Raw genomic sequence first — 13,201 nt, 5'->3', positions numbered from 1 at the left:
GTATATAGAATATTGTCAGTGACAGTGATTAAGTCGCTGCATTCCAGTTGCTCACAATCAAAACAAGAAAAGTTTCGAACGCGGCTTAGGGAAACTGTTTGGGGGGGCGTTAACAGGCACCAGTTCTAAAGTTTGCTTGTGGGCCCATATTACGTTTGTATAACTAAACCGTGTGAGCCAGCAAGTCTATATAGTCATACAAACATAGCACCGCAGCTCGCGAGAGATCTTTCTGTTGATCCCGTCTAAAAGCAACTAGCTCCGCCACACGCGTACAGAATCTTTAACGTGTTATGCCAAAATTAAAATTCACTGAACTCGAAAAAGAATTCACTAGTTTTGATAATTTTTATTGTTTAGTTGGTTGGAGACGTACAAAGTAGAAAAAAATGGTTACTCTAACAAAATAGCAATTGATACTCGGAAAGGGTTTCTTTTCAGATCATTACAAACCGTAGCAAAATTGATTACACGTAGGCCTAATATAGAAGGAACTCTGTCCGAATAATTCCACTATAGTTCTACACAAAAGAAAGTATAACGCAAAAATTAAAATTTGCCAGTAATTTCAATTTCAAAACAATTTTTACAGTCTTCATAAGCTTTGGCAATAGTTTTTAATGAAACAGAGAAAACTATTGCCTCAGTTTTTGAAACTCAGCGCAGACAAGCTTGGTAACCAGAGCAAGAGCGGTGAGGAGTTATCGCCGAGATTAGTCATATGAAAATTTTGCCTCACCCGGATAGCCTACCCAGCCACCATACTGTTTTCTTTACGCAACTTTTATTACGTCATGTACTCGTATTGTAGGTGTGGAATAAAGCTCACGTATTTACAATTTCTTACATACATACAAGCATTCGCTTTTACTTTACAATAATACTCAAAGTCAGCAAAGTTAGTTAATTATATGTCTCAAGCACATGTCTGTAGCGTTCTCTATAGTATAGGGATTTACTCTACTTTGACGAAACTGACTGAGCAGGCTCAGACGAACTACGGTCGGTTTTTTCGTGTTGAACTTGTAAAGTGACAGGACCTTTGATGGCTTGTTTGATAACCGGCGCCTCGACGGTAAGAAAACCATCAGGAGACAGAGATGACGTCACCGTAAGTGGATCCACGTCTGGAAAATTAATAATACATAGAAGGTCGTTAACGAATTACATCTGTTACGTAACGCGCAATGAGGAGTATAAACCGTTTCTGTTCGGTTTGAAACTTTTATCATAAAAACAGCTTCACGAACCCTTCAAAGTAAAATTTGGAAGTGTTTTATTAAATGTAAACCCACTGGGCGGAATCGTATATTTTCGTGTGAAGTCACGTGATATGACGCCGTGGTCGTCTTTCTTCTCTTCGTGTTTTCCGTGAACTTCGATCGAATTTCCAATGGTTTTAACTGAGATCTCCTCGGGTGTGAAATGCTTTACGTCAAGTGTGACCTTGAACTTATCATCTTCCGTCGTAACCTGTGACGTAGGCTAATTAAACTTACTCCGAGTGTTCACGATAATTTTTTGTTTGGGACGTCAGGCCTATAATATGTGCGTCACTTTATTTCCATGTTTGTTAAATCAATCTAATATATTTCTGATTCACCTGCGAAAGGCCGCCGCTAAGTTGCCGGGTTAATACTGGGCCCGTTCGTGGGGGCATAACCATCGTTGTTGGGCTGGGCCTGGTCGCCCAGGGGTCACGAAAGAATCTTTGCCTTGCCTGGTCAAACTCCGGGTCGGTCATGGACATTCCGAAATCCTGAAGGCGAACATGGAGTATGTTAACCTGCTGATTTTCCGCCGTTGGACTAAACGTTTCTGGTCAGACTTGAATTGGCATTAATTTTACTTTAGAGTTCCTATAGTAACGATATGCGTTGACAATACAAAAGGTCGTTCTTAACTATTTTGTTTCTATAGCGTCTGCTTATACGTATGAAGTTAGTGGATGGCATTACTCTAAAGTCGCCCTGGGTAATTCTGTAAATACATGATATTTAAAATCAAATCTGACATTTGTACTTTTAGGTTACTTTGGTATTTGAGAGATTGATTACGTCGGGACGATTGATGTCGTTTCTAAAGTATGCGATTCTTGTCTGGAAATTTAGTTTTAACGTAGACAGCTTATAGTGCGCAAAATTCTTCATGAAAGATTTGGGCCTTATTCATGACGACATAGTATATATATACTGCTAATTGCAAAGTATTACTGTTACTGTGAAATCGCATTCTCTTGAGTTTATCTTGCGCTCGGCACTGCAAACTACTTCATTTTGCTGCAATTTTAACATAAATTCGTTTTAGGTGATATAATAGTTACGTATAACATTTAAAGTTACCTGATCGAAAAGTCGTGTTGACGGCCAGTCGTGCATGCTGTTACCACGAAAAGGATCCTGCTGCCTGTACGGCGTGATGTTGATGTGATGCTCGCTTCTTTGACGTTGTTCAGACATTTTTACCCGTTTTATGCGTTTACGTTTCTGCGAATAAATTTGTTTCAAAGTTAGAGTTGGTAATATTAACATGTTTTCAAGGCAACACGCTACCTTCCAATGCGTTTGCTTACTAGTATGGCTTCTTCTGTTTACTTCAACAAATCTTGAAACAACTAAATATGTCTGAATACTCAAAACTGTACAACCCTGCGTAGAAATTGAAATTTGCTAAAAAAACTGTATAATTTCCCTACAAAAATGGCGACGCCAGAAAGTTTCCTTTGAAAGATAGGAATTGGGGCCATAAGAAAGGGTTCGATGAAAATATCGAAGCCCCATAAATACAGTGGAATAGGCTGGCTAAAATATACGGTCATAATCAACAAGTTGAACATATTTTGCAAGTCGTCAAACAAATCAAAAAACTTATAGCTTACAAATATACAAGACAATTAAACAGCTATACAAACCGAAGCCCATCGGGACCGGCTCCATAAAACTTGGCGTATATGGTAACATAACGCCATAGTAATTAGAAAGTCTTTAATATCATGACTGCACTAAACCATCCATTAATTGCAGCGTAGCGAGAAATAATAAACTTTCAAATTATTGCACGAAATAACTAATTCAAAATACACTGTTATCACCAATAAATAACTTTAACTGCAAACGAGCAATTCCTCAGTTGTTTTGTCACCATTGCGACAAAACGCTTCGTAGCTGAAACACGCCCCAAATTAGCCTGAGTTATTGAATTAAATCCGAATGCAAAGAGCGAGTTAGATATCCTTTGGCAGTTTTTTTTTAACTGGGTAAATCATAGGGTTGGATGAAGACCTTCTCGCCCTCTCTTGGCATCGTTATTACCCTACAAGTTATTGCATATTGTCTAATTTAGCCAGAAGACTAAATGGACTAATAATTGTCTAAATATTCTCTGCTGGAAAGCTTGCTTCCAATGATGACAAGCAATCGTCATCATCAGTTCGTACGCTGCTTTTCGTAGAATACGGCTAACTCTTCAAAATGCTTTTTCATTTGTATTCTCTTGATATCGTTCTGCGTTTATGGATGCGACATATAGCTTCATATATGTCTTTACTTATAGGCCTGATTTGTATTTCTGCAAGAATCTTTTGGGCAATGACATCATACAGCTGTTACGTCATATCCCCGATAAAGCAGTGTGACGCGTTGACAAATTCCAGAACATTATTATCCGGCTAAGTCCTGTTTATACACTGGCAATGTCAAACGTTAAACTAAACTTAAAGTGTTTTGATTGGTGCTTGCATTTTACAACTAACGAAAAAAAGTCTTATTCTTGATTGTGTCACATATGTAAAAAGCGCTTACCGTATTTTCTTGAATAGAAACCGCCCTCGAGTAGAAACCGCACGATTGGATTATAAATAAACAATAGAAGCCGAAGAAGACAATGATGTAAGAAAACAAAGCAAACAACAATAGTGGTCGGATAGTAATAGAATAAAACCTTTTTGTCAAAAGAGAGCGCGGAATTTTGTTGTCACCTAATCAACACTACCGGTATTTCCTTTTGGTTTCGTTTGCTTTATACAGATGCGACAATAATAGCAGCTGTCGGATTAGCGGTTTTACAAAAAGAGACAATAAAATTGCAGCTGACTTACTGTTTCCGTTTTCTTGTTACCGGTACTTATGGTAGATAAACTCGAATGCCCACTGAGCACCAATTAGAAGACAAAAACGTTCATGTAATAAAAATACAAGCCGCCTTCGAATAGAAGCCGCCCTCGAATAGAACCCGCACTAAACGTTCAAAAAAAAAAAATAGTAGCCGTAGTTTCTATTCAAGAAAATACGGTAGGCCTGCAGCCTAGCAAAATATCGCCCTGACCTTATTACAGTAAATCCACTAATACCAACTTTTCTGCAGGTATTTCAAATCAGCAAATGAGTTTCAATGTTAAGTTGTGCTTTACTTTGTTGGCTCGAAAGAGAAATAATCAGAAGTCGGCGTGTGATGGTGCGAACCTGTGTTCAATACTCAGCAGCGCTGCTGTTGTTACTCCTCTGAGCAAGGCATTAACAACGCTTGCTCCTGTTCTGTTGTCTTGGTGAACAATTACAAAGTTGGGCAAAATCACACAAAAAGCAAAAAATAAAAATGATTCTAACGAAAAATGCCCGCAGACTGCGGAGGAAACCGGTAAAATTAAACAACGAGGAACTACTTTAGACCTTGCAAACAGTTTTATCAAGCCGAAGCAAAGATTTCAGCGCCATCTCATACCTACATATTGTTTTGATTTGTACATGTTTTATTTAAACAAAAATTACTAATAAAACAAAGAATTAATCATGAATATGGCAGTAAATCGAAAATAGAAAATGGCTCGACACCACATAAAAAGCACTGACTAATGTTTAGCTAAAAGCATATCCATATAAGCCCCAGTCACGAGGTCCGACTCTGCAATTTCAAGTTCTTTCATCAAGGCATGCGCGACAGCAGCGCCATCTTCCGGCGATTGATGCGCTTCGATTTCAACCTGTAAAATATACTAGTTACTATATAAACGCCATTTTGCCGTTATAACAGCAAGTTTTTTGTTATACGTCCTCGAACCAAGCTTTTAATGAAACAGTAAACCATAACCATCAGTTTGTCTGAAAACCTCAACTGTATCACACCTCCAGTTCCAAGTAATTTCCCAGCCCTTGCACCTTGTCGATGTGAATTCGCGTTTGACCAACCATAAACAAGCACCGCTGTTTGCACACAACACCTTTGCTTCCCAGAGACGCGGTTAGTATCCTGTCCATTGCTTCGGGTTCGGAAACTGGCGTAACTACGTAGTCTGAGACCTTTGGACCGGTTTTGTCCGGACGCTGATAAAATACGAGTTGACCTTGATGACTGCCGTCCTGTCACAGAGATTAAAATGATTATTTGTGCAACAAACTGGAAGATTTTTGCGTTTTAAAAATTAAACCCACCACGCAACCGCATTAGAGTTACAATAATATTTAATATTGATAGTTTTTTTTTAAATAGTCAGCGGAATCAATTATGATAAAAATGAATGAAAGAATTAGCCTGCTGTAAGTTATTACTTAATGATTTCATCCATTGTGGTACACCAAAGATTATTCATAGTCCCAGCAAACCTTTTAAAAGGAAACTAAACTTTAAGACACCAAAGATATCTACGGCAACGCGTTACTTTAACAGATTATTTTACACTACTAATCACTACAGGCTATCTGTTAACACTTTAAATAACATAGTCGCCCTCCGTAATTAGTGGCATTTACTTTTCAAACGTTCAACTACCGTTATTATCGTACTTCTAATATTAATAACACACACTTTTTTAACGAAACCTGTAGTCGGAGTTTACGAAGACTTTAAGGTTTACAGTAGGGCTATAGGTTTCTTAGAGAGTTGCTTAACTTATTAGTTATTACTAGTCTAAGTCAAGCAAAGACAATCCTCAGTCCGAGGATAATAATTGTAGGCTAGTGGTAATACCATACCATCAAAACAAGAGGTTTCTTTTAAGCATAGCAGTTGTCAGATAAGAGATTAACAACGATTTAATTTATCAGCAACTACCACAATGCACAACAGAAAAAGTGCTCATGTCTCAAACGCAAAAAGTTTCTTCTGGTTCTGGGCAAGTTCTGGGACAGCACGCAAGGATGACCATAAGTATGCTCTTTCGCTACCCCAAGCTATGCGATCTATTTAAATCTTAATATTGTGCAAAAGAAAAATTGAGGTGACGAAACGAATCTCTTTCTTTTACATTTCATATGTGGTTCAACACTGGAGCTTTTAAAAAGAGGCCTCTACAGTTTCTTTCAAAATTGTGAGTGTATTCAATCTCGTGTCACAAAATGAACCTAAGTACTCCGTTGTACAATAACAAATTAACATATAATTAATTAATCGGCCTACCTGTTGGCTAAGAAATCTTAATTTTAGTCTACCATTTGGACAATTATAGAACACGTCTCTTTGCTGAAGAACGGTTGGTTCTTCATTACTTAGCCGTTTTGCATTGTTTAACACAGCAGATAAATCATTTACTTTAGCTTTAATTTCAACGTTTTGGGGCATCTTTAACGCTAAAACAGAGATACAAATTCATGTTAGTAGTGTAACAAAAGTTCAGGCTAACATTCGCTTGAAAGAATTTTTTCCGTAAGTGCTCTGGTTCAGATTTCAGTAGACAACAAAATTACGCTTTTTCAAAATAGGTAATTTTTTAAAAGGATACACGCGTGATCAAAACTAATGATAGATGATTTAATTGAAAATTTTCGTTAAACTTATTGGCGATTATTGACGATTACAAATAACGTATATATTCGTGGCAAACTTCGCTACATCAAGTTAACTATATACCTCAACACATAATACATAAGGTTACAATCACATAAGGTTGAAGTATATAGTTAACCTTATGTAGCATAGTAAAGCTACTAGTAAAGCACAAAGAATTGGGGATGGTACAATGCTTGTTCCTGTTACGATTTATGTGTCACCACTCACCGCCAAAAGCTAAAATGCAAATAGCTAAAGTATAGATTAAGGTAATGTTTAGTTTGGACTTGTTTACCAGCTAACACAATGTCCAATCTAGCAAATTTTTCGAACTGTTGGCACAGTTGTCGCAATCACACTGTGAGTTAAAAATTGACACAGACCTTTCCCCCTTACTTGTGACTAATGTACGTCCCCTTCGACGTTATCCATCACGTGATAACGTTTAAGCTTAAATATTCATCCGCGCTGATATTTTTGCATTATTTTTAAATTTTACGACATCGTTTTCCTTAAAGTAGAATAATAAACATTGAAAAATGAAATAATTTTTAAATTTTTAAAATAAGTGCTATGTAATAAGAAATTTTACATATCAAAAATTAAAATCTCGACATCTTTACTCTTGCGGATTACAATCACGTGACGAAAATGGAAACACGTATCACCTCACCGCCATTTATCACGTCAAACGAAAATGGAGAACTCGAAGACTAAAGAAAGCTAGAACGGGTTTGAAGGGTAAAGCAGCTATAATTTTGCGCCAGAAAAAACAAATTTAGTTAGCCTTTCGAACAGTGCACCTTACGACTGATAAAGTTTAACTTAAGTTAGCTCCTAAACTGTGCAGAAAGCATATTCTTGCTCTTGTTTTGAACAAAGGAAACCGTTGTAACAAACCGCCCAAAGTGGACTGACGTCACAAATGTTAAAGGGTGCGGTCAGAGAGCTGACTTGGGTAGGCACTGAGGAGCCGTGGCCGAATTTTGATCAAAGTGAAAATTGTTTATAAAGACATTGTCAATAAACTTTTAAGGCAGTAATGTTTGTTAGTAGCTATCACTTTAGTGTCAAGTCCACAAGCTGTCAAGTAGTTGTTTTGTTTCAGTTGCTACAACGGTACCGAAACTGCACCAATTGAGTTAGGGGAATGTGAGCTGTAGGCGATACACAATAGCTTCAGCACGATCGCCATATACAGCATAGACGTACCGCGTCATTATGAGAGGCATTAGAGAAGTCTGTTGATTGACAAGTTAATTTTTGGTGTTGGTCACTGTACACTGGTCTGTATTTCGTGGCAGCTGCACACCCGAGATAAATTTTAGGCAGCGTTTATTTCATCGGATGCCGAATTTGGAAAAAGCTACTTCGGTAAACGGCAGTCAGTGAAGTAGTCACTTATTTTACCGGTCACCGTTTACCGAAGTAGGGAAATATGGTAAAAGGCAATTACGCTGATCTGTGAATTGAAATGTATGCTAATTTTTAACCGAAAGCGTCATACTAATATGACCCAAAATCTCACCTCGCATGACAGAATTACATGAAAAAAAATTTGGCCGAAAAAGTCAAACATTAGCAAGATTCGAACCCGAGACCCATCCTTACCCACTACGCCACCGCATTGCTTTCTTCCCCTCGTAGACGAGAGTTATAAACCAACCCATCAGAGCGAAAATCTGCCGATCGTCATACTGTCATTCAGCAACTTAGCAAAACAGCCGCCCATGAAACAATCACTGAAAATTTTAATTATCGCGGTTATATAATCTTCTACCGGGACTTTGCATTTGTGGTACCTTCAAAAGCGAGGCGCTACAACGCTGTTTTAATTGAAAAGGACCACAAACGCAAAGTCTACACAGCTCATCAGAGTACACGTTCGTACTTGTTTCCAGGTGTAAGTCAGTTAAAACTCTTTGGATATTATCAACTGGCAGGCAAATCAAATCGTTACAACGCTTTGCACAAGACACGAATGAAGAACAATATCACAGCAGAGAAAAAGCTGAATTTCGATTAGAATCGATGAAAATTCAACCGGCCCACAGATAGCCAGAGACTAGATTGGTTGATAGGCTAAATCTATAGGTCTAACATAGTTACAAACTGTGTTAGCTAAGAAATGCAATGGGGAAAGATTAAATAGTCGTACACTTGGCTACCCATTGACAACATAAGTTAGCACGTTTGTACACTTGAGATCTTGAGCCAACACACTGGTAGCATAGTTCTATGTCTTGTTTCGATAACGTGGGAACAATTTCTCGTGGCATCTTACATCTGTGTGATGTCAAACGTAATTATACACAGTAGTAGCAAATAGCAATGGCGTGCAAACTTCATTATGTGGTTTTACTAATATCAGTTTTATAGAGTGCTTAATGATAGATCAGTAATGTGCACTAGTTCTAATTTACATTTTTTGCATGCAGGTGTTATTTAGATAAAACTATGGTTATTTCGCATACGTGTACGAATAATTGCACAATGCTGAAGGCGGTGTCGTCGCGTTACTCACCGTCAACAAACATGACGGCACGAGAATTGTGCGAGAACGATGATCTCGCAACGTCTCTTGTGCTTGATCCTTACCTTCGTTTCACAACACATAAAATGAATACAAGGTTTTGTTTTGTTTTAAATAGTATATACTGAAATAGATTTCAAGTATAATTTATTAATCTTATGCAACTTGTTTTTGCATTGCCTTTTTTGTTGCTGGGTTACGATTAGGTTTGTTTTTCATTTAGGTTCCGACCTGTCAAAGGACGTGTTGAAGATTTATTTCGTGCTGTTGAAGATTTTCTGAGTGCTCTAAACTATGAAAAGACTTACGAAAAATTAATATCTGGTGACTGGGCGAGGATCTTTTTTGCCACGAAAAACAATAAACAGAAAAAAGTTTTCAAAGATCACATCTTTAGATATCTAGGTATGTTTGATCCTGAATGTGGCTTCGAAATCAAAGCTTGTACAAGGTACAGCTTAGAAGATGGAGGTGGAAAAATTGTGGCCACAAAATCTTGGTATGTTTTGATGAAAAGTAAATTGTTAATTGGTGTTGTAAATGGTTCTTGTATGAACGTTGAAATATTTTTTGATGTCAAAATTAAACATTTAGGTTTAAACATGAAAAAATGAATTTACTCGTCGGCTGTATTGCTGAATTAAAACCAGAAGATGAAGCCACACTTCTAGTTCTTGGCCAAAATGATTTTAGTGTCATGTTTTCAACCAGAAAAAATTGTGCACAGCTATGGCTTGGGCCTGCATCATTTATAAACCATGGTAGATAATGGCATTTACAGTATTCTTCTGCAAAAACAGTTTTTCTGTTGGTTGTTATTAAGTGTCTTAATGATCAAAATATGTTTTTAGATTGTCGACCAAATTGTTGTTTTGTATCTACTGGACGAGATACTGCATGTGTGAAAGTTTTACGAGATATAGAGCCAGGGGAAGAGATTACCTGCTTCTATGGTGAATCTTTTTTCGGAGATAAAAATTGTTTCTGTGAATGTGAAACATGTGAGAGGTGAGTTTCACTTAACTTTACGGAAAAAGGTAAACACAATGAAAAAGTTTCATTGTTAGTTGAACGTTTGTTTATGTTTGCTAATAGGAGGAAAACTGGTGCTTTTCGTCCCAAAGACAGTTCAGGCACAACTTCTGACATTCCAATGACTTTCAATAAAAAGTATGGATTGAGAGAAACAGACAAGCGACTTCACCGTCTTCAAAGAAAAAACAATGCCAAGAATAGAGAGAAAGTGTGTAAAAATGGCATTCTTTCAACATTTGATTTATATGCTACGTAATAATAAGTGCATAATACTTGTGTGCAGTATAACAGACGACATTCCAAGGAAAAACGAAGACTTCGAGAGAAACGTTTGTTGCTTGGCGACCATGAAGGAAGGGCATCCTCTCCTGCTTCGAGTGAATTCTCTGTCAGTTCAGTTGAGAGTTCCGAATATTTCTCCTGCAACAGTGAATCGGGAAGCTACGCTGATTCTGATGTTACATCCTTATCATCGGAGGATAGTGTGAAGATCAAGAACCGAGTGGACATTACAGCATTGGAATCTTTGAACCGATGTAACAAGCCAACACTGGAAGAAAAGATTAATAATATTGTGTCACCATACAGAATTGAACATAGGAACAATGCAGAAGAATCCAACTTAAGACCCAGCAAAAGAACTAAACTTGAACAACCCTGCTCCAACCTCTTTGACCCATACTACTTTCCTGACGAAAAAGAATCCTTCTTTCCACTAAGGCGCCAAAATACAATGCATCGTCGGAAAAAAACTGCGCCAGTGAAGTTGCCTTCAGAAAATCACTCTGGTGTGACACTTGTGTCTAAAAGCATTAAATGTGAACCACTGGCCACACGTTTAATTCAACTTCATCACCAAACTTGTGAACCTGGGGCCTCTCACTCATCTGATGCCGTTGTTAGACGAAGTCCACGATTTAGTTTTAATTCTGAAGAAAAGTATAACAATGGTAAATGACTTAGCCATTGTGTGCTTTTGTTTTTTTAAAGAAGTTTTGTTAATTTCACAATACTACTACTTGCACTACTGCATTGACTGACAAGTTTTCTATTTTATCTTTTTAACACAGTGCAGGATTTGCAAGAAGATGCTGTTGACATCCTGGAAACACCATCTTCTCGGTGCACTGCGCAAAACTATTCCAGGAGAGCATCACTCACTACTGTAGATAATAACAAGTCAGATGGCAAAGAATCATTTTCTATGAAGCTAAGGAGTGGCAGCACAACATCGAGCAAGAGCGTCAAATCATCCAGTTTTATTCCCTGTGACAGACAGGATCGTAGTTTATGGACTGAAATTCTTCCTGTATTTGCTGAAGATAATAACCATCATAATGATCTTGCACAAGTTGACGAAGATTTCCAGTATGAAGTGGGATACGGAGTATTTAACTGGGTTAATATTCCAGTTAGCAGTGTTCCATGGTGTACAAACAACAACAACCACAGAGATTTCCAAAGAAAGATCACCAAGGAAAAATTTGTTCCAAAATCGTATTCTAATCTAGATACCCAGGATCGGATACAAACCAGAAGTGGACTACCACAGCATGTGCTATCCACTCCTTCACAACTGAAATACGATTCCCAACTTATTGATACAACTCCTGGAGGAGTACCCAAGCTCACACTGCGTAAGCGAAACCATTCATCAAAGTTCCAGCATACTCACCATACGTCAGACAGTTACAAAACTAAGCGGCTGAAGCTGATCGTAGGAAAGGAATCCTTTCACATCGATCTAAACAAGTAAAACATTTCTTATATAGCGGCTTCTCACGCACTGCCAGACGGCGTTGGCAGACGAACTCTTTCCCACCGCGATCACTGTTGAAATAGTTGTTTTTCTTGAAATTTGTTCACTGTAAACCTTATGCAAGGTTCAAATTAATCATGAATTTGTGCTTACTTAAACATTCTCTTCTCGCGCGTGCTGTTCATCTGCACAGAATCCAAATTTTGTAATTTGCTTCATAACGATTTAACCTGTAGGTTCTCATAACCTTTGCATATTTATTAGAAAATTTTGAATTAATCAAAACCTTAATTTTGCAGGATGCCTGCTTATACTGTATTGCTAAAATCGCAGTGTGTAATGTAATCCTGATTGCTTGATTTGTTACCTAGTAACTCTTAAATGGCGTATCGTTGTGATTGTGTGACGTGTTTTCCGTGTAATACACTCTCAAAAGTGTGCACCGTTAAAACATGCTGCAGTCTTGGTGGTTCCTTTGGAATCACGCCCCAACTAAACCAGGTAGGAGTTACTACACAACAAATTATTTTTCAGGGCACAACACCGTGGTTGCCGCCGAAAGTATCAAGTCTCCATCGACATGTGGCTCCATGCCATTGTATGTGGTTAGTTACATTATGGAAAGTTAACAACAAAATTAAACTGAATTTTTTCGCTCCATTTGGGAACGAAATAGGAAAAGATCAATTTGTCTACGCTTAATACGGATAAATGAGCTCCGTGGAAAAACGGAGATTAGTGATGTATGAGCAAACGTTCCTACGGAGGTAATTTTTTAAAAAACAATCTTGTAAGGTGAGTTTTCATGTATAATTAATTCTATAATCACGTGAGAATAGAAGATATAGAGTTGCCCACACTACCTCGTCGCATAGATGTATCTGCGTCAAGTGCAACGCAATGGTCACTGACTTGGTGAATTTCACAACTTAGGTCCCAAAGAACAAGCGCGGATCGTCCTCCGAGAATCAAACTTCGTATTCAAAGAATATAACGCATGTTTGAATAGGTTATACCTGTATAGGAATAGGCCGATATAGCGCGCAGAGTAAATTGTGCAGCTATAGATGAAGTAATACCTGAGAAAGCAAAGTTGCAGTCAGCATAATTTATCC

At 37.8% G+C, this 13,201-nt stretch overlaps 3 protein-coding genes across 4 annotated transcripts; 1 reads left to right on the top strand and 2 right to left on the bottom strand.

Annotated features, from left to right (window-relative positions):
• Window positions 1–748: 748 nt before the first annotated feature.
• LOC143446135 (alpha-crystallin A chain-like) lies at window positions 749–3,943 on the bottom strand. 2 transcript variants are annotated; one of them, XM_076945642.1, is made up of 5 exons: window positions 3,801–3,943; window positions 2,343–2,486; window positions 1,604–1,759; window positions 1,296–1,485; window positions 749–1,127 (listed from the first exon to the last, which is right to left on the bottom strand). In XM_076945642.1, the coding sequence occupies exons 2-5, from the start codon at window positions 2,457–2,459 to the stop codon at window positions 961–963; spliced, it is 630 nt and encodes a 209-aa protein (XP_076801757.1). In that variant the 5' UTR covers window positions 2,460–2,486; window positions 3,801–3,943; the 3' UTR covers window positions 749–960. The 2 variants fall into 2 exon arrangements, with proteins under 2 accessions (XP_076801757.1, XP_076801758.1); XM_076945643.1 differs by having other exon boundaries at window positions 752–1,127; window positions 1,296–1,473; window positions 3,801–3,938.
• An 841-nt stretch (window positions 3,944–4,784) lies between these two features.
• On the bottom strand, window positions 4,785–6,579 carry LOC143446270 (uncharacterized). Its single transcript, XM_076945841.1, has 3 exons — window positions 6,391–6,579; window positions 5,121–5,354; window positions 4,785–4,978 (listed from the first exon to the last, which is right to left on the bottom strand). The coding sequence occupies exons 1-3, from the start codon at window positions 6,550–6,552 to the stop codon at window positions 4,847–4,849; spliced, it is 528 nt and encodes a 175-aa protein (XP_076801956.1). The 5' UTR covers window positions 6,553–6,579; the 3' UTR covers window positions 4,785–4,846.
• Window positions 6,580–9,177: 2,598 nt separating this feature from the next.
• LOC143446373 (uncharacterized) lies at window positions 9,178–12,526 on the top strand. Its single transcript, XM_076945975.1, has 7 exons — window positions 9,178–9,389; window positions 9,516–9,791; window positions 9,887–10,053; window positions 10,144–10,300; window positions 10,388–10,535; window positions 10,611–11,277; window positions 11,398–12,526. Exons 1-7 carry the CDS (start codon window positions 9,217–9,219, stop codon window positions 12,081–12,083), a joined length of 2,274 nt encoding a protein of 757 aa, XP_076802090.1. The 5' UTR covers window positions 9,178–9,216; the 3' UTR covers window positions 12,084–12,526.
• Window positions 12,527–13,201: the final 675 nt, after the last annotated feature.

This window comes from Clavelina lepadiformis, chromosome 2 (genome assembly GCF_947623445.1).
Source record: "Clavelina lepadiformis chromosome 2, kaClaLepa1.1, whole genome shotgun sequence".
NCBI classification, from domain to species: domain Eukaryota; kingdom Metazoa; phylum Chordata; class Ascidiacea; order Aplousobranchia; family Clavelinidae; genus Clavelina; species Clavelina lepadiformis.
The sequence above is the reverse complement of the archived record's forward strand: the minus strand, read 5'-3'. Positions and strand labels throughout refer to the sequence as shown.

Excerpts from the sequence above, each read along its gene's own strand:
- LOC143446135 (XM_076945642.1), bottom strand. The coding sequence starts at position 2,459 with ATGTCTGAACAACGTCAAAGAAGCGAGCATCACATCAACATCACGCCG. Across the intron at positions 1,760-2,342 it reads CAACACGACTTTTCGATCAG|GATTTCGGAATGTCCATGAC; the intron begins GTAACTTTAAAT and ends GTTCGCCTTCAG. Across the intron at positions 1,486-1,603 it reads TTAGCGGCGGCCTTTCGCAG|CCTACGTCACAGGTTACGAC; the intron begins GTGAATCAGAAA and ends AAGTTTAATTAG.
- LOC143446270 (XM_076945841.1), bottom strand. The coding sequence starts at position 6,552 with ATGCCCCAAAACGTTGAAATTAAAGCTAAAGTAAATGATTTATCTGCT. Across the intron at positions 5,355-6,390 it reads TAAGATTTCTTAGCCAACAG|GACGGCAGTCATCAAGGTCA; the intron begins GTAGGCCGATTA and ends TCTCTGTGACAG. Across the intron at positions 4,979-5,120 it reads GAAATTACTTGGAACTGGAG|GTTGAAATCGAAGCGCATCA; the intron begins GTGTGATACAGT and ends TATATTTTACAG.
- LOC143446373 (XM_076945975.1), top strand. The coding sequence starts at position 9,217 with ATGGTTATTTCGCATACGTGTACGAATAATTGCACAATGCTGAAGGCG. Across the intron at positions 9,390-9,515 it reads ACACATAAAATGAATACAAG|GTTCCGACCTGTCAAAGGAC; the intron begins GTTTTGTTTTGT and ends TTTTTCATTTAG. Across the intron at positions 11,278-11,397 it reads TGAAGAAAAGTATAACAATG|TGCAGGATTTGCAAGAAGAT; the intron begins GTAAATGACTTA and ends TTTTTAACACAG.